Source organism: Antechinus flavipes, chromosome 3, assembly GCF_016432865.1.
Source record: "Antechinus flavipes isolate AdamAnt ecotype Samford, QLD, Australia chromosome 3, AdamAnt_v2, whole genome shotgun sequence".
Classification (NCBI taxonomy): Eukaryota; Metazoa; Chordata; class Mammalia; order Dasyuromorphia; family Dasyuridae; genus Antechinus; species Antechinus flavipes.
In genome coordinates, this window is record NC_067400.1 from 248,552,351 (window position 1) to 248,577,015 (window position 24,665).

The 24,665-nt window shown below is 31.1% G+C and overlaps 1 protein-coding gene across 1 annotated transcript in view; it reads right to left on the bottom strand.

Moving 5' to 3' along the window:
- Nucleotides 1-24,665, bottom strand: part of NCAM2 (neural cell adhesion molecule 2) — a 285,546-nt gene that overhangs the window by 181,100 nt on the left and 79,781 nt on the right. The window contains exons 6-8 of the mRNA XM_051984853.1: nt 19,949-20,066; nt 8,825-8,985; nt 3,566-3,711 (exon numbers count right to left, since the gene is read on the bottom strand). Of these exons, the coding sequence (XP_051840813.1) occupies nt 3,566-3,711; nt 8,825-8,985; nt 19,949-20,066 (425 nt within the window). The remainder of the gene's footprint in view (nt 1-3,565; nt 3,712-8,824; nt 8,986-19,948; nt 20,067-24,665) is intronic.

Below are 24,665 nucleotides of genomic sequence, written 5' to 3' on the forward strand. Positions count from 1 at the left end.
CTGTAAGTAATAAATGACTATAATAATCTAGTGTTTGATGGACCCATCAAAGATCCCAGTTTCTGGATAAGAACTCACTATTTGACAAAAACTGCTGAGAAAATTGCTAAACAGTGTGACAGAAACTAACATCTTACACCATATACCAAGATAAGCTCAAAACAGATACATGATTTAGAAATAGCAGAATGATACCATAAGCAAATTAGGAGAGCAAGGAATAGTTTACCTAACAGATCTTTGGAGAAGGGAAGACTTTTTGACCAAACAAGAGACAGCAATCATTACAGGAAGTAAAATGGAGAATTTTGATTATATTAAATTAGAAAATTTTTGCACAAACAAAACCAATATAATCAAGATTAGAAGGAAAACAGAAAACTGGGAAACAATTTTTATCACATGTATCTCTGATAAAGATCTAATTTTTCAAATTTATATATAACTGAGTCCAATTTATGAGAATACAAGCCATTCCCTAATTGATAAATGGTCAAATAATATGAACAGGGAATTTTCATACTAAGAAATCAAAACTATCTATAGTCATATGAAAAAATGCACCATACCACTACTGATTAGAAAAATCAAAATAACTCAGAGGTACCACATTATACCTATCAGATTGGCAGAATATGACAGAAAAGGAAAATAAAATGTTGGAGGGGGATGTGGGAAAACTGGGATACTAACATACTATTGGAGTTATGAATTGATCTAACCATTCCAGAAAGCAATTTGAAACTATGACCAAAGGTCAGTTAAATTGTGCATACCCTTTGATCCAGCAATACCACTACTAGGTCTGTATTCCAAAGAGATCATAAAAAGAGAAAAGGACTTACGTGCACACAAATATTTATAGCAACTCTTTTTTTTGTGGTGGTAAAAATTGAGGATATGTACATCAATTAGAGAATGGCTAAACAAGTTGTGGTATATGAATTCAAAGAAATGGATATACTCTTGTGCTCTAAGAAATGAGACTTACATGAACTGATGCAAAGTGAAGTGAGCAGAACCAGGAGACCATATGATGATCAACTATGAATAACAGCTCTCCTCAGCAATACAATGATCCAAGACTTATTCCAAAGGACTTATGATGAAAAAAGCTATCCATATCCAAGGAAAGAAATGATGGATTCTGAATATGTATCTAAGCATATTTTTTATGATTTTTTTACTTTTTGGTCTTTTTCTTCTCTCACAACATGATTAATTTGGAAATGTTTAAATGATTGTACATATATAACCTATATCAAATTCCTTACCATTTTAGGGAAAAAGGAAGAATATTTGGAAGTTAACAATTTTTTTAAGAACAAATGTTAAATATTTTTTACATGTAATTGAAAAAAAATACTATTTAAAAAACTGGTCCTTTTGCTCCCTACCAAGTTACACACTGGCATTCCTACTACTTGCAGTACCTTTAGGCAAGTCCCTAACTTGGACCAATGTGATGAGGTACTAACACATCAAATGACTTGCCAGACCGAATCCAAAAGTATGCTGGCCTACTGAGTCAAAATAACAAGAGCAAGCCCAGGAGAGCTACTTATTTGAATAGAGATAGCTAGCTGTACAGTGCCTTGTGGATGACTAATGCTGAGGCTACTTTCTTAATGAATGTCATCAGTATCTTTCAGAAAGAGAAAAAGAACTACTTAGGTCTTATAGTTCAGGAGCTATGAGTTTTCTATACTTCATACCCATTTTTCTCTTCTCCTCTACTTTGGATATATTTGTGAAAGAATGTTCATCTGGTGTTTTGTAAACTGCTTTTGCTATGCCATCTGAGCAGTAAATGCCTTGCTAAAGAATTGTTTGTTGGCTAATTATTAAGGGAAAGTACCTGATGGAACTTGTGAAGTAATGATTAAAAGTAAAATTTTATTCTTAGAACTCTTAAAGTAGTAACAGCTGTCCCTAGGGGAATTCAACTTGCCAGTGGAAGCCTGAGTAGCATGAGGGAACTCCGAGGGTATTAGTTACAAGTAAAATATGTTAACATGGATTTGGGATTACTATCCTGGAAGTGAAAAAATAGAGAAGTGAAAGGAGTGAGCAGCCAAGCTAAAACAGGTATGAATTTTTTAATCAGACTAATTATATTACCAGTCTAATAATATGAGAGAGAATGTGCACTTTTAAACTGAAACTTCATGGAAATTTCAGGACAAAATAAGAGGTGGATTTATAGGAAGAATCATATAAATCTTATAAAAAGAATCTTCTTTTTCCTAAGAAATTATTCTGGCAGGATATTTCAAGGGGCTAATTCAAAATACTAATTAGATAGGAGAGAGAAGCTGACACAGCTTCCCGATGCTAATCTTTTGTTTCATTAGGACAATCCCAAGATAAGACACATTTGTTTTATAATTCCTTAACTGCATACTTTGCAAGCTATTTTTTTTTTTTTTGGTTGACAGTAGCATCTTTTTGTCTCAGGTAAATTATGGAAAAGTGACTGCTAAAGAACTTGGTCAAGAAAGTTGTATTGGAGTACTTTTGAAACCTAGTAAGAAGGAGTGACACTGATAAAGGGAAAAGTACTATCATTCTAATAACTCTAGGTTATGGGTCTATTAGAAAAAAAAAGTTGAGAAACCGTTAGACTGAGTTTGGCTATCAGTCTTGTACCTCTTCTTGACTGCAAATTTATTTAAAAGTCAAAGCTAGGAAAAAAACATATTAGATTACTGAATTAAGATTAAAATTTTTTTTCCTGTTTTACGACTACTGAAGTCTCACAAACATGGAGAAATAGAAAGGATATTTGTGTCACATAATCCAACATTTTATTTTACATAAGAAGAAACTGAAATCTAGAGAGGTTAGTTGAACTTTGTCATAATAGGAGAAGTAGAACTAGGAATGCTTAATCTGAAGAACATAAAGCCCTTGTATAAGAGATTGCACTTTAGTTGAGATGTGAAGGAAGCTTGGATTTATAAAAGGTAAAGGTCAGGAAGAAGTATATTCTAATTATGTGGTATGAGACCTATACACAGGCTGAATGCAGAGCCAGTGGGTTCTTAAACCTTTATTTATATTTTTATTTTTGCCATGAATATTTTAGGCAGTCTGAGAAGCCTATGAATCTCTTCTTTACATGTATTTAAAAGACAAAAAAGTGCATAAAATTACAAAAAAAGTATTATAATGAAATATAATTATAAAAATATCTTTAAAACATTCAAATTCACAGATCTCAGATTAAGAACCCCTGATTTGGAAGGCAATGTGTTTGGGGAAGAAAAAGTAGATCAGTTTGGTTGGAACATCAAATGCATTAGCGGGAACAATGTAAAATGGGCTTAAGGGGTAGTTTAGAAACAGATGTGAAAGCCTTTAAATGAGCAAGAGAGAGAAGGCAAATATGTTATTAGTATTTCTCTGAAATAATGGTAAGGCTAATTTATTGTACTTTGGGTGGAAGTTATTTGTGCCTTTTAGTGATCAATTTTAGTATTTTGTAGTAATATAAAAAATTCAATAAAATTTCTAAATATTAAAACATGATTTTATAACAAAATAATTAGGATTTTTTTTTTACCTTGTCTCCTTCAGAAAAAGTTATTCCATCCTGAGCTCTTTTCCATGTGATTTCAGGAATGGGTTCTCCTTCTGCCTCACATACAAGTGTTATTTGACTATTCTCAAATGTTGTTTCGTTTTTAAGTTGTATTATGTGAGGCTGTACTGTAAAAACAAAATATATATATGAACTTTAGTAAAATCATCCTAGACTTAACAAAAACATTTTTACTTAAAACACATTCAACATAATCCCTGAAGTTATTTATTCACCTAATACAAGAAAACATAAAATATTAATAGATTTAATTTATTTTATGAAGATAATGATGGTCTTATATTTAAAAGATATTGTTGCCTTAGATAAAATGTCTACCACATTTAATATTTCTTAGCAAAATGGTACCAATACTTATTTTATGATTCATCAAAAGGTTTAATAATTTAAAATTAATCTGATTTTATACCATGAAGCCTACTTTTCAGTGATTTTACTTTTTCTTCTCTGCATATTTTCTATTGTAAAGGTCAAGTAATAGATTTAAAAGCTGTGTTCTACATAAAACAGTCAAATAAATGTTAGAACTTTAAAACAACTTCACATAAGAGGAAAATATTGAGTGATTTTTCCTTATCTCAAATAGTTATTATCTAGATAAACACTAACATTTTGATTAGCCCCAGGCTTACACATCTTAAAAATCAGTTGGCAATATCTTTATAAGGGATTACTTATGCTCTAAATTCTTCAAAAACTTTCAGTCCTGAAATGAAAAAAAAAAGTTTGGATGATTTAGATGTATTAAGTAATTTTTTAAAAGGGCACTTATTATTCATGTAATGTCCAAAGGCTGACATTACGAGGAAAAATGGGAAATATATTCTAGCATTTTACTAATTTTCATAAGTAATATCTTGTAGTATTCAATAGTTTTTTATGTACTTTCATTTGTATATGTTGATTTAATTACATTTAATGTGTATATTATAATCACATCATGTTTGAAAGTATTAAGAGAATGCATATTAGCAATTAAATCTGTAAGCCAAGAGAATCTAGATTAAAAGAGAATTTAATTTTCTAACAATATTTCTAATACAATGATTTACAAAATTTATGTTAGGCACCATGTTAAGTATTTTACAAACATTACATCATTCCTATTTTACATCATATCCTATTTTCATCCATTTTACAGATTACCAAACTGAAGTAAACAGATGAAAGGTAACTTGCTTAAGATCAAACAGCCAATAAATTTCTGAGACCAGATTCTGAATCAGGTTTTTTCCAATTTATACATATTTTAGCATATTACCTTAATGCCAAATAACAAATGTAACTTGCATTAATTTCTGATTTGCCACAATTTTCCTGATAGAACACATTTAGAACATATTGTGATTTAATTTTAGGACAGATTTCAACCAAATAAAATCTAGATTGTATAACCACTAATGTAACATTTAAAATCTCAAAAATTTCTAGTAGCACTTCAAAACTGAAAGGCCACTCTTATCAATTAGCTCATTTTCAAAGATATATGGATGACATTCTCAGGTCCCTATAACCTTTTATCTTTTTCCTTTTAAATCACCCAAAGAGCAGGATCAAATTCCTTTTTTCATAACTCAGTTCCCATTCTTTCATCTGTCCTCAAGTTTTAACCATGTAAAAGAAATAAGGAAAGGCTCCACATAGATGCCTTCTGCTTTGGATCTTGGGAATTTCATGCTGCAATTTACATCATGCAAATAGAAACAATTACTACAGTTTCTATATCCTAAAGAATAATCACAAAATGTTCTCACTAGTAAAATGCTATATTTCCCATTTTTCCTTGTAATGCCAGCCTCTGGATATGACTAATAAGTTCCCTTTTAACATAATGTTTCTCTTTTTATTTCAAGATCTCCGAAAAAACTCACTCACCTAATTGCTTAAACTTTTACATCTTGAATTTCATAGTCTTATTACAACTTAGCAACTTAGCTACTAATTTACTCAAATATTATTTCAAAGTAAGTTCAATTCTGTTTATTCTCTAGTAGGCAAAAAAATCACCTTTTAAACTACATTGATACATTTATCACCTCCACAAAGAAAGAGCTAGATGTTGTTCTTAATCAGTGTAGCAAACCTCTAAAAAATCTGTTAAGATATTTTTAGCAGGTATTAAAAAAAACCTTTAAATCATAATAAAGTTTTCCATAAAAATACTAGAGTTTAGGTGCAAATTTCAATTTCTAATACATCTCACAATTTTTTCCTCTTAAATTGAGTACAGTCAGCAAGGGTGACAAAAGCGATGGCACCCAGAGGTCAAATACGTCTGAAATACAGAACACAGGGAGGAAGTTTGCAGTAGGTTATGCTTTCTAATGAGACCCAGAAAAGAATCTAAGTTCTCCCAGCCTTGGTTAACAGCTTTCACTTCCTAGTCTATTCAAACATCAATTAAATTGTTCGCAAAAGTAATACAAAGAATTTTTTCCATTTTAAATTTTACTTACTTTTTAGTTGTTCCCTAATTTACCCAAACTTCTTTTTTGTAGGTCAGGAAAGAATTAACTACAGGGAGTTCCTAATGAGTTGGTTAACTGCAATCTGCTTTTTTTCCCTTTCACTTTGTAGTGGTCAAATGGCTTAGTCCCTTTACTATTAAGATCTTTCACAAACACCTCAGGGCTCTATAACTTGCATATCAACACCTGAGTCCTATTGCCCCTTATCATTAGTACTCCTCAGTTTGGCTAACTTCCCTAGGTCTAATTGCTTTGACTAAAGGGTGGAACAAAGGGACCACTCGGATGCTATTTTAACCACTATAAAAATTCTGCCATATAGACAAAGCCATCTCCATAGTTTTTTGTTTCTAAGGCCTCATGGAAATTCAGAAACATTAAGGGAAAGATAGCAGGTAAATGTGCAATAGAGAAAGTAGCAGTCTAAAATGTTTTGGTTCTTCTTGCTATTTTAAATGGAGATATCAATTATAATCTCCCTAGTATTGCCAGATTATAAAGTACTTGGGAAATATTTAACAAAATTGAAATATAATAAAGCATAGATATTATATTTTAAAAATAAGTCAGTATGTGGCTTCAGGAATCCTTATGTATGATCTCTATTTGAGTTTGACATTATTTTAAAGTAAATTTGTTACTGTCATAACTAGAGGACACTGTTAATGATTTGCATTTATATGATGTCTTAGATTTTGAGGCTTCAAATAAGATTACTCTTAGGTCATTCTTGCTTTTGTAAGTGAAATGGAAAAGCTGGATGTATTTTTGTCATATTAGAATAGAAGTTTCAAAGCTCTGCAGTCAAAAATTCATGTCTCCAAAAGGACTATTAAATGGTACCTTAATAAAAAAAAAAAAAAAAAAAAACCTCTCCCATATTCAAAAAGAGGTATAAAACTGTCTTCCAAAGACAATTATAAATGATTTGGAGGTCTTTTCCTTTGGAATTTTCTCTTCTCTAAAGTGCTTTCCAGTCCTTAAAGCACTATAAATAGGGGTGTCAGTTATACAACCGGTAATATAATTGATAGATGACTATAATTCAGTCTATCATGCAGACTGAAGACTTTAGATAGTAGTAGCAGCACAATTCCCCTGTTCATGTAGCTCGTAGTTCATTTTGCTCACCGCCAAACTCCTGCTCAGAGTTTGGCAATTCCAATTTCAATAAGCCATAAAATTCTAATCAGCCATTTTGCTACTTTTTAGTACCTCTAAAAGAGAATTGGCTAGTGAAAAAGGTGAAAAAAATTAAATCATCTTCTGTATTTTCTTCTTAACTAGAGAAGAAGGGTAGGCATGAAAGGTGTTTGAGGTTTAGTGTTAAAATGTAATTTAGGAGAACTGTTTATTAAGATATCTATCATTATTGGAAAACTTTATTTCTCAGTAGTAAGGCCTATTTCATCATTATTTTGAAATGTTTGTTACATTTGTAAAATTCATTTCAAATGTAAAGACTTGGCAAAACCATCTTTTCTTTTTACTTCTAGTTCTAATAGCTTTAGTATTAGTTGTGGCTGCATCATTAATATTTATTTATTATAAACATGAATTGGTTTAATGTTCCATTAAAGACATATGTGGTGCTGGGGTGAATGGTGTTTTTTATTTTTATTTTTATTTTTTAAATAAATATCACTATAGGCATAGAAGTCCTTTTCCCGTTTATAGTTCTTTAAAGAAGAAATAATAGTTATGAGGAATAGTAGTATTTTGGTTAAACTATAAGGAATGGTGAAGTGGAAAAAATTTTTTAACCATGAAAAGAATTATTTCTATAGAAGAATAAATAGAATTCCAGAGGGACTTAGGGTACAAGGAAATTATCTGGTTACTCACCCCAAGAAGCAAGAATCTAATCATTCCAAAGTTTCTAAGGAATCAGTGAGTTCTAAGTTTGAAAGTAGCCAAGTAGCTTGGATCTTATTTCCCAGGGATTATCATCAAATATATAGATGTATTATTTTAAACTCTCTCTAAAAAATTAGGATCTGTGACTTCATCAGTGGCAAGGAAGTTTCCTCTACCAATGCAGTTGTAACTTTCCTTCAATTCGGAGTGGCAGAGAGTTGCTTGAGAACATTGAGAAATTGAATGATTTGTCCATACTGCATGTTTGACCACTTGAAGCAAGCCTGGAATCCAGTATTTTCTACTTCTGAGGCAATACTGCCTCATTTCAAACTTAATTACCAAAAAAAGTATTTTTAAAAAATATTAAAGTTTATTTGAAAAAAATGTTTTAGCAAAGCAATCCCAAGGAAACTTCTACTTCTTGCCTACTTATTCTCTTCTCTCTGCTTAGTTAAGCAATATTTTAACAAAACAGATAGATAACACCTACAAATTTAAATCAACATATGTAGTATTTTAGTGTATTGAAAAGAAACAATAAGATTATAATGTGAAAATTAAATATCCTTCAGTAGACAAAATTTTTTAAAACTTTGTGACATTCCAGGATGGTTCTATTCATATAAAAAATTCTTTAAAGCCACCATTCCTATGATTAATCCATATACACAATTACTCTCAATTGGTCATTGTTTTTACCTTTAGGAAAGGGGTATTACAGTTATAAATCAAAAACCAATGTCTACCAACTATAGCATTTTTGATTAATATCTATTAATATCTACCTATAGAAATAAAATTCATTTCCATGTATTTTTGGAAATCATTATTAATTTGTTATATTGTCATCTAAATTTAGGCAGGTTATATAGGGCAATCAGTTAATACTTACCAAAGACTTGTAGGAATGACTGCTTTTCATCTTTTCCTGCTATGTTTGTGGCTCTACAGACATAAGGACCCCCATCACTATTTACAATATTCCTGACAGTTAGTTCAGAGTTATTTTTTTTCAATGTGTATTTTTCAGTATCTTCAATAAGTTTGCCATTTCTGAGAGAGAGAGAGAGAGAGAGAGAGAGAGAGAGAGAGAGAGAGAGAGAGAGAGAGAGAGAGAGAGAGAGAAAGAGAGAGAGAGAGAGAGAGGTTATTTAACTTTTTATAGTTTACTTCACAATTTTATTAAACTTCACAAAAATTTCTGAACTAGAAATAAATGTTTATCATTCTGCAGTTACTAGTATTGATAGTTATGGTCATACTGCCATCAAAAATTAATCTTAAATGTCCAATTCAAGCTCATTTGGGATAAGGGATTATACTTGAAGATGTTCTTTAAAATACAGAATCATATTTTAATAACCAGAAAATATTACATTACTAATAATTCTCTAAAAAATTCAAACATTAAACTTTATTTGTATTTATTTATTTTCCTTTAGTAAAGGGACATTTTGGCTCCATTTTTTGCTGAAGTTGGACAAAAGGAGGAAATCGATGGAAAAAAATAAGAATAATTAATTATTTCCTAAATTCCAAGTTCTGTGCCAGGTGCTGGTGATATAAATATAAAAGTGAGAAAATTTTTATAAGACTTCAGATAAAGAGGAAGAGTTGAAGCAATACATAACAACCCTGGCAGAAGAAGGAAATAATAAATATAGGGTGCTTCACAAATTATTTGGACATCTGGTAAAGCAGATGAAACTTTTACCATGTTAAGAAAAAAACAGCTAATGAATTATTGGTTTTCTTGAATGATAATCAGATAAAATAATAGCTGTTAAATGCTTTGAAATTTTTAATACTTTTGTAAATTTTATATTTATGTTACTATAAAATGCTATTATATAAGTAGCTGGTTGGCATAACAAAGTGCTCATTTTATGGTAGAGACCAGAGTTCAAATTTTGTCTCAGTGACTTAACTAGCTATATGATTGAGCAAGTCACTTCTGTAACTCTGAACAAGTCACTTAATATTTTTTTGCCTTCATTTCATCATTTGTAAAGTAGAGGTTTTGTGAATGATAAAATGAGATAATATGGTGTTATATAAATAATGATAATAGATGATATTCTGAACCTAATCCTGATTAATGGAAATTAACTTGGTTTTAGGCAGAAATATTGACTATTTTAGGAGAAAGCAATCACTCCTTCTTAGACATTGTAAAAGGGGAAAAGAAAGTCTACAGTTTTGTAGAAAACAGATTTTCAAAAAGCTGAGAGAAAAGATGAGTAGAATCCTATGGCTTAAAAATTCATCAGCAAAGTTTAAGGAGAGATGGTTTCTCAAGAGTGAAATTTTGAAGAGTCAAATAGAAATAAATCCACCGAGACACTTTAAAAAGGTGAGACCCTCTCAAAAAGGAACTAAAGAGATTAAATAAGTACACAGTTTATTCATAGATCAGCAGAAGTTTTTAAAAGACATATATACTAAAAGAAAGAAATTATAAGAACTAGTCAGAGTCTGGATCTGATGAAGAGAGGACTGGCAGAGAGGTAGAATAAGATCACTTCAATAATAAAGTACTATTGCTGATCCTATTACCTTTGTTTCAAACTTTATATTTTTTTATTTTTGGTGACAGTATTGGGGTAAATGATTTGCCCAGAGTCACAGGGTTAGAAAGTGTTAAGTGTCTGAGGTAGATTTGAACTCAGGTTTTCCTGTTTTCAGAGCCAGTTCTCAATCAATTGTGCCATTTAATTGCCCCCAAATCACATATGTATACACACACAGACACAGACACACACATATATCTTTTTTAAATTGTAAAAAGGGCATGAAAGGTCAAAAAAGGTAAAATTCCAAGAGTATATGATGAAAGGAAAACATAATTAACAATCATGAACGTGAACAATCATCTATAAATTAGATGAACTGACTTCCCAAACAGAAAAGGGTAGCACAATGGACTGGAATTCCAATTGTAGGTTGTTTTTAAGAAATATCCTCAAAACATAAAGATTTTCACAGAATTAAAATGAGAGGAATCTGTATGATAAAATTTATTACACTGAATTCAAAAAAGCAAGTTCAGCAATCATGATCCTAGACAGGGCAACAATAACAATATACATGGTTAAAAGGAATAAGCAGAGATCCTACATTATATTTAAATAGATCATAGACATTAAAATAATTTCAATATTTACACATTAGTTATATAATACATATACATATAATGTATATACATTTATATATGCAAGATATGCACATATACTTGAAAATGGAATATTCTGTTAAGTTATGGTCCTTTCATCAGGAAAGATTTAAAGTTCCCTGTTTCATTGAATATCCATTTTTTTCCTGAAAGTTTATGTTTAATTTTGCTGAGTAGTTGTTTCTTGGTTATAATCCAAGTTTTTTTGCCTCCCAGAATATCATATTCCAATCCCTCAGGTCCTTTAACATGGAAGCTGTTAAATCCTGTATAACCCTGACTGTGGCTCCTTGATATTCAAATTGTTTCTTTCTGGCTGATTACAGCATTTTCTCTTTGGCCTGATAATTCTGGAATTTGGCCACAACATTCCTCAGAGTTTTCATTTTGGGATCTCCTTCAGAAAATAATCGATAGATTTCAATTTTTAATTTCAAATTTAAAAACAATCAATTTTTCTTCCAATTTCCATTTTCCTTTCTGATTCTAGGATATCAGGAAATTTTTCCTTGATAATTTTTTGAAAGATGCTATCTAGTCTCTTTTTTCACTCATGGCTTTAAGGTAGCCCAATAACTCTTCAACTGTTTTTCCAATGAGATATTTTACATTTAAAATTTTTTTCCATTCTTTTAATTTTGTTTGACTGATTATTGGTGCCTTATAGAGTCAATAGCTTCAACTTGCTTAATTCTAACTTTTAAGGAATTATTTTCTTCAGTTAGCTTTTGTAACTCCTTTTCCATTTAGCCAATCCTTTTTTTTTTTCCTGAACAGCATTTTACTTTTCCAAATACATGTAAAGATAATTTTCAATATTCATTTTTTTGTTTTTGTTTTGAGGCAATTGGGGTTAAATGACTTGCCCAAGTTCACACAGCTAAGAAGTGTTAAGTGTCAGAGACTGGCTTTGAACTCAACTTCTCCTGTATTCTGGCCTGATACTCTATCCACTGTGCCACATAGCTGCCCTTCAAAATTCATTTATGTAAGATTTTGTGTTCCAAACTTTTCTCCCCTCCTTTTCTTCCTTTCTCATACCCCCCCTTTTTTTTTGCTGAGGGAATTGGGGTTAAGTGACTTGCCCAAGGTCACACAGCTAGGAAGTGTTAAGTATCTGAGGTCAGATTTGAACTTGGGTCCTCCTGACTTCAGGGCTGGTACTCTATCCACTGCACCACTTAGCTGCTTCTTCCATCTTCCTCCTTCTCAAGATAGCAAGCAATCCAATATATATTAAACATGTATAATCCTTATAAATATATTTGCATATTTGTCATGTTGTTCAGGAAAAATCAGACCAAAAAACAACAAAAAAAGAAATAGCAAGCAAACAAACAAAAGGTGAAAACACTATTGATGGTCACACTTCTCTCTCTGGATGTGGATGGCATTTTCTTTTTTTTCTTTTTACTTTTTAAAAGCTTTTTATTTTCAAAACATATGCATAGATAGTTTTCAACATTCATCTTTGCAAAACATTGTGTTCCAAAATTTTTTCTCCTTCCCTTCCCCTCACTCTCTCCCCTCGATGGCAAGTAATCTATGTTAAATATGTGCAATTCTTCTATACATATTTCTTCAATTATTATGTTGCACAAGAAAAATAAGATCAAAAAGGGAAAAAATGAGAAAGGAAACAAAATGCAAACAATAACAAAAAAGTGGAAATACTATGTTGTGATCAATCCATCCTCCGTTTCCACAGTCCTCTCTCTGGGTGTAGATGATTCCCTTCATCACAAGACCATTGGAACTGACCTGAGTTACTCCATTGTGAAAAAGAGCCACATAAAGGCATTTTCTATCTTAAGTCTATTGGAATTGTTGTGGATCATTGCATTGTTGAGAAGAGCTAAGTCTATCATAGTTGATCATCACATAATCTTGCTGTTAACTGTGTAGAATGTTCTGGTTTTACTCACTTTACTCAGCATAGGTTCATGTAAGTCTTTCCATGCTTTTTGATTTAAGAATCAATCTGTTCATCATTTAAAAAAAATAATATTTCTAACTCCCCAACTCATGGGCATCCACTCAATTTCCAGTTCCTTGTCAGTACAAAAAGGGCTGCTACAAACATTTTTGCACAAGTTAGTCGTTTTCCCTTTTTAAAGATCTCTTTGGGATATAAACCCGGTAGAAACACTGCTGGATCAAAGAGTATGCAGTTTTATACCCCTTTGGGCATAGTTCCAAATTGTTCTCTAGAATGGTTGGATCACTTCATAATTTTATCCACAATGCATTAGTATCCCAATTTCCCTGCATCCCCTCCAACATTTATTATTGTCTTTTCCTGTCATTTAGCTAATCTGAGAAGCGTGAAGTGGTATCACAGAATTGTCTTAATTTGCATTTTTCTAATTAATAGCGATTTAGAGCATTTTTTCATATGAGTATAATGACTTTAATTTCTTCATCTGAATATTGTCGGTTCATATCCTTTGGCTATTTATCAATTGGGGAATGACTCATATTCTTATTTGAGTTAGTTTTCTATATATTTCAGAATTGAGACCTTTTGCAGAAACAATGGCTGTAAAAATTGTTTCCCAACTTGCTGCTTTCAATCTAATCTTGGCTACACTGATCTTGTTTGTGCAAATGCATTTCATAATGTTCTATAATTCTTTGGCCATAAATTTCTTCCTTCTCCATAGATCTGACCAGTAGACTATCCCTTGTTTTACTAATTTGCTTATGTCTAAATCATGAACCCATTTAGACTTTATCTTGGTACAGAATGTGAGATACTGGTCAATGTTTATTGTCTATTATACTATTTTCTAATTTCTCCAGCATTTTTTGTCTTATTCTTATTACAGAAGCTAGAGTCTTTGGGTTTATCCAACAATAGATTACTATAGTAATTACTTACTATTATATTAATATTGGTTATTAATGTTAATTATAGTAATTAATTACTATAGTAACTTAACCTATTCCACTGATCTACTATTCTACTTCTTAGACAAATGGTTTTGATGACTGCTGCTTTATAATACAGTTTTAAGTTTGGCTCAGGTAGGTCACCTTCCTTTGCATTTTTAAAAATTAATTCCCTTGACATTCTTGACCTTCTCTTCTTCCAGATGAATTTTGTTATTGTTTTTTCTAGGTCCAGAATTTCTTGGCTTGCCCACTGTGCTAGGGTGGCCTGGCCTAGTTGCTCCTGCTGTACCTTGTGTTCTGGGATTGGCAATTTGTTGCATGGAGGTTGGAGGCCTTACAGCTGGTCTGCTGTACCACTAGTCTTGTAAGCCATGATCTTGGTTGCCTGATCTATGCTGTGGCTAAGTGCCTCCTTGTGATTTACCTGAACATCACCTGCACTGGGCTGTTCCCCTCTTTTATCCTAATTAAACAGACTTTCCCTAAGTTCTTCTAAGTTATATTACAGCTGGAAAATTGTTTCACTCTGTCTTTTTGTGGGTTCTAATTATTCCAGAATCCATTTAGAAGCTCAATTTAATGTTGTTTCCTAGGGAAACTGGGGAGAGCTAAGGGAATTTCCTGATTTTTTTCTGCCATTTTGGTAAATACAATTTTAAACAACCAAAGGCAATTAAAATTATAATTAGCAAAAAACAATTTTTAAGTGAAGACTAAGTGATATAATCCTTGACAATATAGAACTCAAAGAACAAGTTGTAAAAATATTTAAAAAGATGGTAATAATGACACATCATTACACACCTTTTGGGATGCAACCAAAATAGTACTTTTTGGAAAATATGTTTCTGTAACATATAAAAGGTTTAATTAATTGGACATGTAATTAAGAGCCTTTCTTTCCCCCAAAATCAAAGAGATAATGATGATAAGGCACAAATTAACACAAAATAGAAATTCTGAATATTAATGAAGATATGAAAAAAGTTACTAAATTGTTAAATATAAATAGTACTTTAAAATGCTAATAAAACAAACTACTATATAATTTGGTAAAAGAGGAAAAACTAATTACAAAAATGAAAAAGGAAATTACTAGAAACTTTGTTTGCCCCCCCCAAAATTACTTGAATGAATATTTTAAAAAGTATATAAAATTTATAAATTAATGGAACAAGAAACAAAAGTTTCAATAATCTGATCTCAGAAAAAAGTTATCAAGAAATTCCCAAAGTAGGGATTAAAGACCCAGATGGACTTACAAGTGAATTCTATAAAGCAGTGAAAGAAAATTAATTTCAAAATTCCATAATCTATTTCCAAAAATAGGGAATGAAAAAATCTTATGCATTTCTTTCCCTGAAACATACCTGGATCCAAACAACAGGAGATTTAAAAAAAGGCAAAGAAAACCATAAAAACTCTAATGAATACTAACCAAAATACCAAAATAAGATATTAGCAATAAAGCTATAGAAGCACATTCAAAAGACTGTTACACTATTAGGCTGAATTTAGTCTAGGTTTGGGTCCACATTAGAATAAAAAATCATATGCTTACACCAACAGATACAGAAAAGGGTTTAAATAAAATAACCTTAATTTATATTCAAAAATTACAAAAACAGCAATGCATATATCATTCCTTAATAATAGTAATTAAAGTATTAAAGAGTAAATCTAAATCCAAGAAACAGAAGAAATGCCAGATTTTTTTCCAGTAACATCAAAAAAAAATTAGGATATGTGTTGTCAGCATTATTATTTAATATAATACTAGAAATACTATTTATTATAGTTACACAATATAAAGAAGTTGAAAGAATGGGCAAAAAAGAAGCAATCTCATTGTCATTTATGCAAGATACAATCGTTTACTTAAAGACCTAAGTAAAAAAAAATGAAACCAATAATAACTTCATTAAAGATATAAGAAATAAAATAAATCACCACCAACATATTTTACTAACAAAGTACAGTATATGGTATAAAATATAATATATATTAGTAACCAAATCCAAAAGGAACAAACAGAATTAAAATAGGATTCCAAATAACAATTGAATTTAACAAATACCTACGTGAAAGTCTACCTTGAAAGACACACTCAAGATATTTGAGAATACAATTACAAAACTTCGTAGGAATAAAGGAAGGCTTAAGTAACTGAAGAATTATTTAGACTTATTTTTAGGCCATGATAAGATAAAATAATAATAATAATAATAATATTATCTGAATTTATATAGAGATGCATAGTCATGCTAATCAAGCTACTAAGAGGTTATTTTATAGAAAGAAACTATATCTCTAAATGCATCAGCAATAGAGAGAGACAGATCAATGAATTGGATATATAATAAAAAAGAAAAAACTAGAAAAAAGACAAATGAACAAATCCCCACTTAAAAATTAAAATAGAAATTCTTAAAATCAAAGGCAATATTAATAGAATTGAAAATAGTAAAAAAAAAAAAGAGCACTAATTAATAAATAGATCAAGGAGTTGGGTTTTATGGAAAAAACACAATAAAATAGATAAACCATTAGTTAATTTGATTTCAAAAAAGAGGAAAACCAAATTACCAACATCAAAAATGAAAAGGGTGAAAACTTTGAAAGAAGATGAAGATGAAACTAAAGCAATTATTAGAAAAATATTGTGTCCAATTATATGGCAATAAAACTGACACTCTAAGAGAAATAGATGAATATTCATAAAAATATAAACGGCCAAGATTAACATAAGAGGAAATAGAATGCTTAAATAATTAGAAAAACAATTTGGAAAAAAAAAACTATAACTAGCATCCTAAGCAAAAATTCCCAGGTATACATGGACTTACAAGTGAATTCTACCAAATATTTCAGAAATAATTAATTCTAGTATTATATAATGATTTTTAAAAACAGGTAAGAAGTCTCATCAAATATCTTTTATGATACAAATATAGTTTTGATACCTAACCTAGGAAGAGCAAAAACAGAGAAACAATACAATGGATCAATTTAAATAATGAATATCAATGCAAATTTTAGAAATAAAACACTAGCAAGGAGATTACTGTAATATATCACAAAGATTATATGCTATAATCAGGAATTCAAGACTGATTCAATATCAGGAAAACTAAAAGCATATTTGACCCTACTAATAATTAAACACAACATAAATTATGTAATTACCATTGTACTCCAACGAGAAAAAGAAAATGAAAGAATAAAAATAAGCAATAAGTAAACAAAACTATCACTCTTTTCAGATGATATGATAGTATACTTCGAGAAACCAAGAAAATCAATTAAAAAATTAACAACTTTAGCAAAGTTCCAGGGTTTAAAGAAAACCTTATAAATCATTAGCATTTCTATATGGCACCAACAAAACTTGGTAAGAGAGGAGAAATTCCATCTAAAATAACTGCAGATAATATAAAATATTTGAGTCTCTTTGACAAGATTCCCATAAGCACTATATGAACACAATTTAAAAAGTTTTCATGAAAATAAAGATCTAAACAGAGAAATATTAATTGCTCAGGGAGAGGCAAAGCTAATGTAACAAAAATTCTGCCTAAATTAACTTATTTATTCAATATCATGCCAATCAAACCATGAAGGCTTATTTTTAAAGCTAGAAAAATAATAAAATTCATAGGGAGGATATCAAAGGGCCAAAAATATTAAAAGACTCGATTAAAAAAAAAAGGTAAAGAAAGGTGACCTAGCAGTACTGGATTTCAAACTACATTGCAAAATAGTAATCATGAAAACATTTTGGTACTGGTTAAGAAACAGAATGGGCTGATCAGTGTAATAAGTAATACTCAATATATAAAAGTAAATGACCATGGTACCTAAATGTCTGATAAACTCAAGAAGCTAAATTTTTGTGACAAAAACTCACTATTTGACAAAAAATTGTTGGGAAAACTGCCAAGTTTCAAAGTGAAGTGTGCAGAACCAGAAGACAATACACAAATCGTAATATTATAAGAAGGATAGACTGTAAAAAGGATTCAGGCTAATTCCAAATGACTTGTGATGAAAAGTGCTATCTACCTTCAAATGATGAACTCTAGATGCAGACTAAAGTATAATGTTATTTAATGTTTTCTTGTCTTTTTTTTTTTTTTTTGCAGCATGGTTAATACAGAAATATATCTGGCATGACTTCACACCTATAATGGGTATCATATTGTTTGTTTTCTCAGTGGATAGAGAGGGACTTTACGAAGGGAGACAACTTGGAACTTAAAATTTAAAAAATAATGTCAAAAAAAGAGAAAAAATAAATTAAAAAATCAAAATTCATTTGGAAGAATCAAAGGTCACAAAATTAAAGGGAAATAATGAAAAATAGGAAGAGGGCTGGGTAATATTAATTTTCAAAATCTGCAAAACTATAATTATAGAAACCATATAATGTATATTCTGTTTTAAAAATACAAAGCTTTATCAGTGGAAAAGAGTGGAACTGGAATTAACCAACAATGTTGTATAGTGTTCAGTTAACTCAAGGATGATAATTACTGGGAGAAAGAATTATTTATGATTCTTGTTTACCTAGTCTATTCCACTGATCTTTTCTTTCTTTTAAAAAACCATTACTAAATAGCTTTAATGAACTGATTTATATAATAGTATGGAAATGTTTAAAAGTAGTATGGCATAGGATTCATAAGCTGTCCTTGCAAACATAATGAAATGAATCTTATTTTTTAAGGTAAATTTTATTTTATTTACTGAGAAAAAATATATAGAAAACTGGGCCATTTCCACTTTTCCACTCCTACATTCTTCACATTTTCCACTATCAGTCAAAAATCATGCAGAAGAAATTAAGGAAATCAATGATGTCTTCCTCAGAAAAAAGCATCTGTGTAGCTAGTCACATATACATCAGCAAATAGGATAAATTTAAAGTAACATCAAAAGGTAAAAAAAAAATGGGTTTTAATCTCTTCTCTGAGAACACATGAGCTCTCTGACTCTAGACAATGCTATACCAACTTTTTAAGACTATAAGTCACAGAGATGATAACCTGCATTGATTGAGTTTCTTCACCTGGGAATTTTCTATGCCAGTGAAATCACAGGGTCTGCATCCCTATTCTCTATAGAAGTACTATTCTTTAATAATTCTCTAAGATTTTCTAACTCATTTTTATCTAACCTTTTTATTCACATCCCATCAATAAAAAAGCATTTTTAAGTAGCATGCCACTATATGCAAACTTATTTATGTTATATACATTTAATAATATGTTAATATATGCATTATAAAACAGAGAAACATGCATTAAAAAGAAAAGCAAAATATTTAAAATAATTTTATCTCTTAATAATATAGAAAATTTTATTCTCATTAAAAAGTATTTGAATGACTGAGTATTTTTGAAAAATTTAGTCTCATACTTTGTGGTACAGCAATAAAAATGTCTGGTTCTAACCAGTTTATTTGCTATTTTTAAATGAGTTGATTATTTATTGCCTTTGGACATAATGGTTGTCACATATGAAAAAGATATCACACAAATCCGTAGGACCAAATGGAAGGAGTACATCTTTGGCTATATTACTAAATCATAACACTCATTTTTTATTCCTGTTCCACAGATTATGTAAAGCGCTTTGTTGACCTCTGGCTAGTAAATCTCCATATTCCTTGAACTGCATCACCATCCATAATGTCTTGAAAAGGTATACTTTAGCAAAAGCAAGTGTTTATATTATATTGATGGTTATTACAGATATAATTATTTTTCATGCATGACATTACTTAATCAAATTGAAGAAAAAATAGCCTAGCCAATTAACCTAAGTAAAGCAGAAAAAGTTACTTCAAAGACAACATCCAAATCTTTGACTTCATAAGTTTCATTAGTGAAAGGTGACAGTTTCAATTTAATGCTTGTTTTCTGATGTACTATTTAAAATAAAACTTACCTATACCAGCTGATATTTGGCTCAGGCGAGCCAGTAGCCCTACAAGATAATACCATTTCTTCTTGTCGATCTGCAGTAGCATTGAAGAATATAAGTGGCATTGTAATTGCTGGTGGAACTAAGAAAGAAAATAAAATTATATCTGGAGTAAATATTATTTTAAACCAACATTGCCAAAGATCATTTACAAATAATTACTTTTGATTATTATTTGTATAAATATCAAGTGCTTTCTCTATATATACACAAGACTAATTCTTTTTCCATATATGTATATAATATAAATATACTGTGTATGTCTATATAATGTAGGTAGACACATGTGTATATATACACACAAATATATATATACATATTATATGTGGACTCTTACTACTGTTAGGCAATTATTTTACAAACTTCCTAACTTATTTCATTACCCCAATCACCACAGCAATTCTTTAAAACCCTTTCATCACTCCTGAAACTTCCCATGGCTTCTTCTCTCACTTACCCTCTGAGCTTGCCTGATATTTTACTTTTAAAAAGTGAGGCCATTTTCTGAAACCTCTTTCTCCCCTTCTCCTCACTTTGTTATTCTGATGCATTTTGCCACTATGTTTTTTATCCTTGTCTCAAATGAAAAAAATTGCCTTTGTCTTTCTTTTAAAATAGTGATTCCATTTCATCCTGTCTTCTCCAGCAGATTGCCCCCTCTATTCATCTATAGCCTCTCATTTATCTTCAATCTTTCTGCTTCCCTACTGTTTACAAACACACCCATGTCTCCCACATCCTTAAAAAAAAACCCTCACTTGGTTCACCCATCTCTGCTAACTATTATTTCTTATCTCTACTCTCCTTTGTGACTAAACTCCTTGGGAAGAACAACTTTAATAGGTATTTTCACTTCCTCTCCTCTCATTCTCTTTATAAATATACAATCTGGTTTCCAACCAACCTCATTATTCAACTTAAGTTGCTGATTCCAAAGTTCCCATTATTCTTCTTTAGCTCTATGCAGCCTTTGAGACTATCAACCAACCTCTTTTCTCTCAGTTTTCACAAGACCTTTATCCTTTGTTTCCTTTCTTACAAATATTACCACTTCTCTCAGGCTCTTTTGCTGGATCTTCATCTAGGTCATTCCTACTAACCATGGGGGTCCCATAGTGCTCTGTCCCAGAGCCTCTTTTTTCTTTTCCCTTTAAACTATTTCACTTGATTTCCCATGAATTTAATAATCTTAATATTTATGATTCTCAATCTACTTATCCAGCCCTATTCAACTTATTATTAAACATCTCAGACTAGATATACTGTAGACATCTTAAACTCAACATAGTCCAAAATGAACTCATTATCTTCCTTTAAGTCTTTCCCTATTCCAAACATCCCCAAAATCATTGGTTTACATTATCCTTGATTCCTCACCATATTTCATTCTCCTCTCATTCATTGGTTACCAAGACTCGTAGATTTCATCTTTTCAACATCTTTCAAATAAGCCTCCATCTCTATATAGCACTACCAAGGCCCTCACCTCTTCATCCCTGGTTTATTACAATAGCCTAGTGTTCAGCACAGAGATGTAGTAGGTATTTAATAAATACTCACCACCTAAAATATAATTAGCTTAATCTCCCCATAGTAAAACCACCTTCAATAAGTCAATTGAAAGTAATCAGCAATTTATTAAGTTCCCACTAAGTGCCAGGCTTTAATATTGTGATAATAACACAAAGAATGAATCAATCCTTATTAAAAAAGAGCTCATATTCTAACAAGGAAGACAAAATCAAATGTAAGCAAATCAAACACAAAACAAAAAGTTAAATAAAAATAAAAAGTAATATAATACATTGGAGGAAGGACATTAGCAGTTGGGGGAATTTAGGAAAGGCTTCACATAAAATTTCTTGACTGCAACTTGAAGAAAGAGACTTTATAAGGTAAAGACAAGGAGAGATTATTTTAAGCATGGGGTGTCGGTGTAAAGACAAGGAAATGGGAAAAGAGTCATATGTGAGGGATCTCACAGAGTGTGGTGAAAAGACTCATGGGAAGGTAGTGACTGGTTCAATGAGGCTAGAAAGATACTTTGGAGGTAGATGGCATAGAGCTTTAAAAGTTAAACAGAGTAGTTTATGGTTTGTTTTTGAGACAATAGTAAACCACTGGTATTGAATGAATCTCTGGGGAATCATATTGTAAACTTTGCACTTTCAGAAAAATACTTTGGCACCAATGTGTAAGTGGGGAGAGACTTGGGGTTGGAAGACCAAATAAAAGGTTATTCTAATAATTTAGATGTAGAAGTTATAAAAGCTTGAAATGAAGTAGTAACTGTGTGAATGAAGAGAAGAGATCAGATGGAAGGGAAATGGTGAAAACAGAAGCATTTACAACTGGCAACTTAATGGTTATAGAGAACAATGGAGAGTGAGGAATCTAATAAATAATAAATACATTGGAGACAATAAATAAATTGGAGAATAGAAGGATGAAAAGGGGTAATTTAAAAGAGAAGGATTTGGGAGGAAAGATAATATATGATTATCTTTTGGATATATGATTAATCTGATGTCTCTGATGTCTAAAATGTCCAACAGCTGCCAATTAGATCCAAAATTTATTGGACTGAAGATAAGTGGAGAGACCTGATCAACTCGATAGAGATGATACTTAAAACTCATAGTAATTGATAAAGTTACTAAAGAGAGCGTAGAAAGCAAAGAAAAAAACAACCTGGTGAACTTTAATAGGGAGCCGCTGAAAGAGAATAAGAACCAATAGTAAATGGGCAGAACTAATGAGAAAGAGAACAGTGTCACAAAAACTTAAAAAAGGCAAGAATATTCCAGAGAAGTGGTCAACAATGTCAAATGCAGGAGACTGTTCAAGAATATGAAGATTGAAAAAAGATTCTAAGGTTTGGTATTTACAAGATGATTGGTAACTTTGAATAGTGCAAGTTCAGTTGAATGATATGATCAGAAGCCACATGGTAAAAACTGAGCAGTGAGAAAAAAGGAAGTAGACTGCTTTTTTGAAATGTTTGGCTAAGGAAGGAGGAAAGATACAAAATGATAATTTAGGAGAATAGTGGGGTCTGAAGAAGGCTTTTTAAAAAACAATCTGAAAGAAAATAATAGGAAGTGGAGGACATTTCAAAAGAGAAGGGATGACTGCTGGTACAATTTGGTGGTAAAGACATGAAAGGATGAAATCAAGAGTATTTGTCAACTGATTGGTCTTGGCAACAGATAAAGGGGAAAAAATTTGAGAAGATGTTAAGATATTCTGAGGTGAAAAGAAAGGGAGAAGAGAGAATTTACTTCCTGATGGTCCTAATTTTACTGGCAAAGTAAGAGGAGGGAGAGGAAGTGTGAGAAGTTTAAGAAGGGTGTAAATTAGAAAGCTTCTAGGGTGACTGAGATATGGAATTGGGAAAAATACAAGAGTTGCCTTGCTGCACTGAAGATCCAGTTAAGATTGGATAATGTAGATTTTTTTATAGACAGGAGCTTGTGAGATTTGCTCCAAGTGTGTTCAGCTACTTATGACTAGAACTCAAGAAGCAGATGGTTTGGCAATGAGCAGTGATAGAACAAAAGAAAAAGAATTTTGAGAGCAGGGGACAGAGTAATTAAGGAGATGACCTTGTGTCCTTAAAGACTATGCCAACAAAACACAAGGTCCTTTAGTTTCTCTGATGGTGTATTGTGTTGGTAAGACTGAGCTCCTGGTTGAGGAAGACCAACTCAGGTAAGCACAGAAAAACTTGACACCAATCCACTAGTGATAAATTAAGCATGGAAACCCCCCCCAAAAATAATGCTCTCAGGTCTGTGCAGCAGCCTGCTATTGCAGTACTGATGGTAGAGAAGTGGAAGAAAATAACAGAATAATCAGTTTTAAGACCATCTATAATCATAAGCTTAACTCCAATTATATTAAATATGAGGTCTTTGTTCGATGATCAATACACTGAAACATTATTGAAAGAAATTAACCACATCAATCAATACTGATATCTTCACAATAAATTAAATTAAAAGTTGCATCTAAATGAAAGAATGGCTCAAAGTTTCTCCTTGAAGAGAGAGAAAAGGTGATGGGAGGATCAGCAAAAAAAAAAATCTCATTTCTTGGAATACTTGGTAATCTTGATTTATAGTGCTCATGAGTATAATTTAAAAAATGATCATGTAGAAAACTGCAACTTATGAACCAAGATTTGTTACACTGAATGAAATGGTAGAGAGAATTCTTTGGAGAACATTGATAAGATCCTCCAAACAAAATCAACATGTATTTGTCTTTTAAAAAGTTTTATTACTTATATTTTCATTTTACTATAACCTTTAAATGACAACCCTCCAATCCACTATATAATGTAAGCAACTGACAACCAACACAGCCCTTTTGAGTTATACAAACATGTTCTTTCTTAAATCTCCTTTTTCTACTATGTTTTTCTTTTGAAATCTTTGACCCTTTATGGTTTGTTTGGTCAACAAGAGTTTTTGGAAAACATACTTTATTACAATTCCTATTTTGTTACCTATAGGATTCATGATCAACTTTCTAGGTGAAATTATTCTGAGTTGCATGGCAATTTCTTTTGGTTTTCGGCATAACACTCTAATCATCTCTTTCCTTTATGCATAGTATTATGCGATTCTGAACGTAGCTCTGGTTGCTTATAGACTGTCTTATCATTTACAATTTTTTT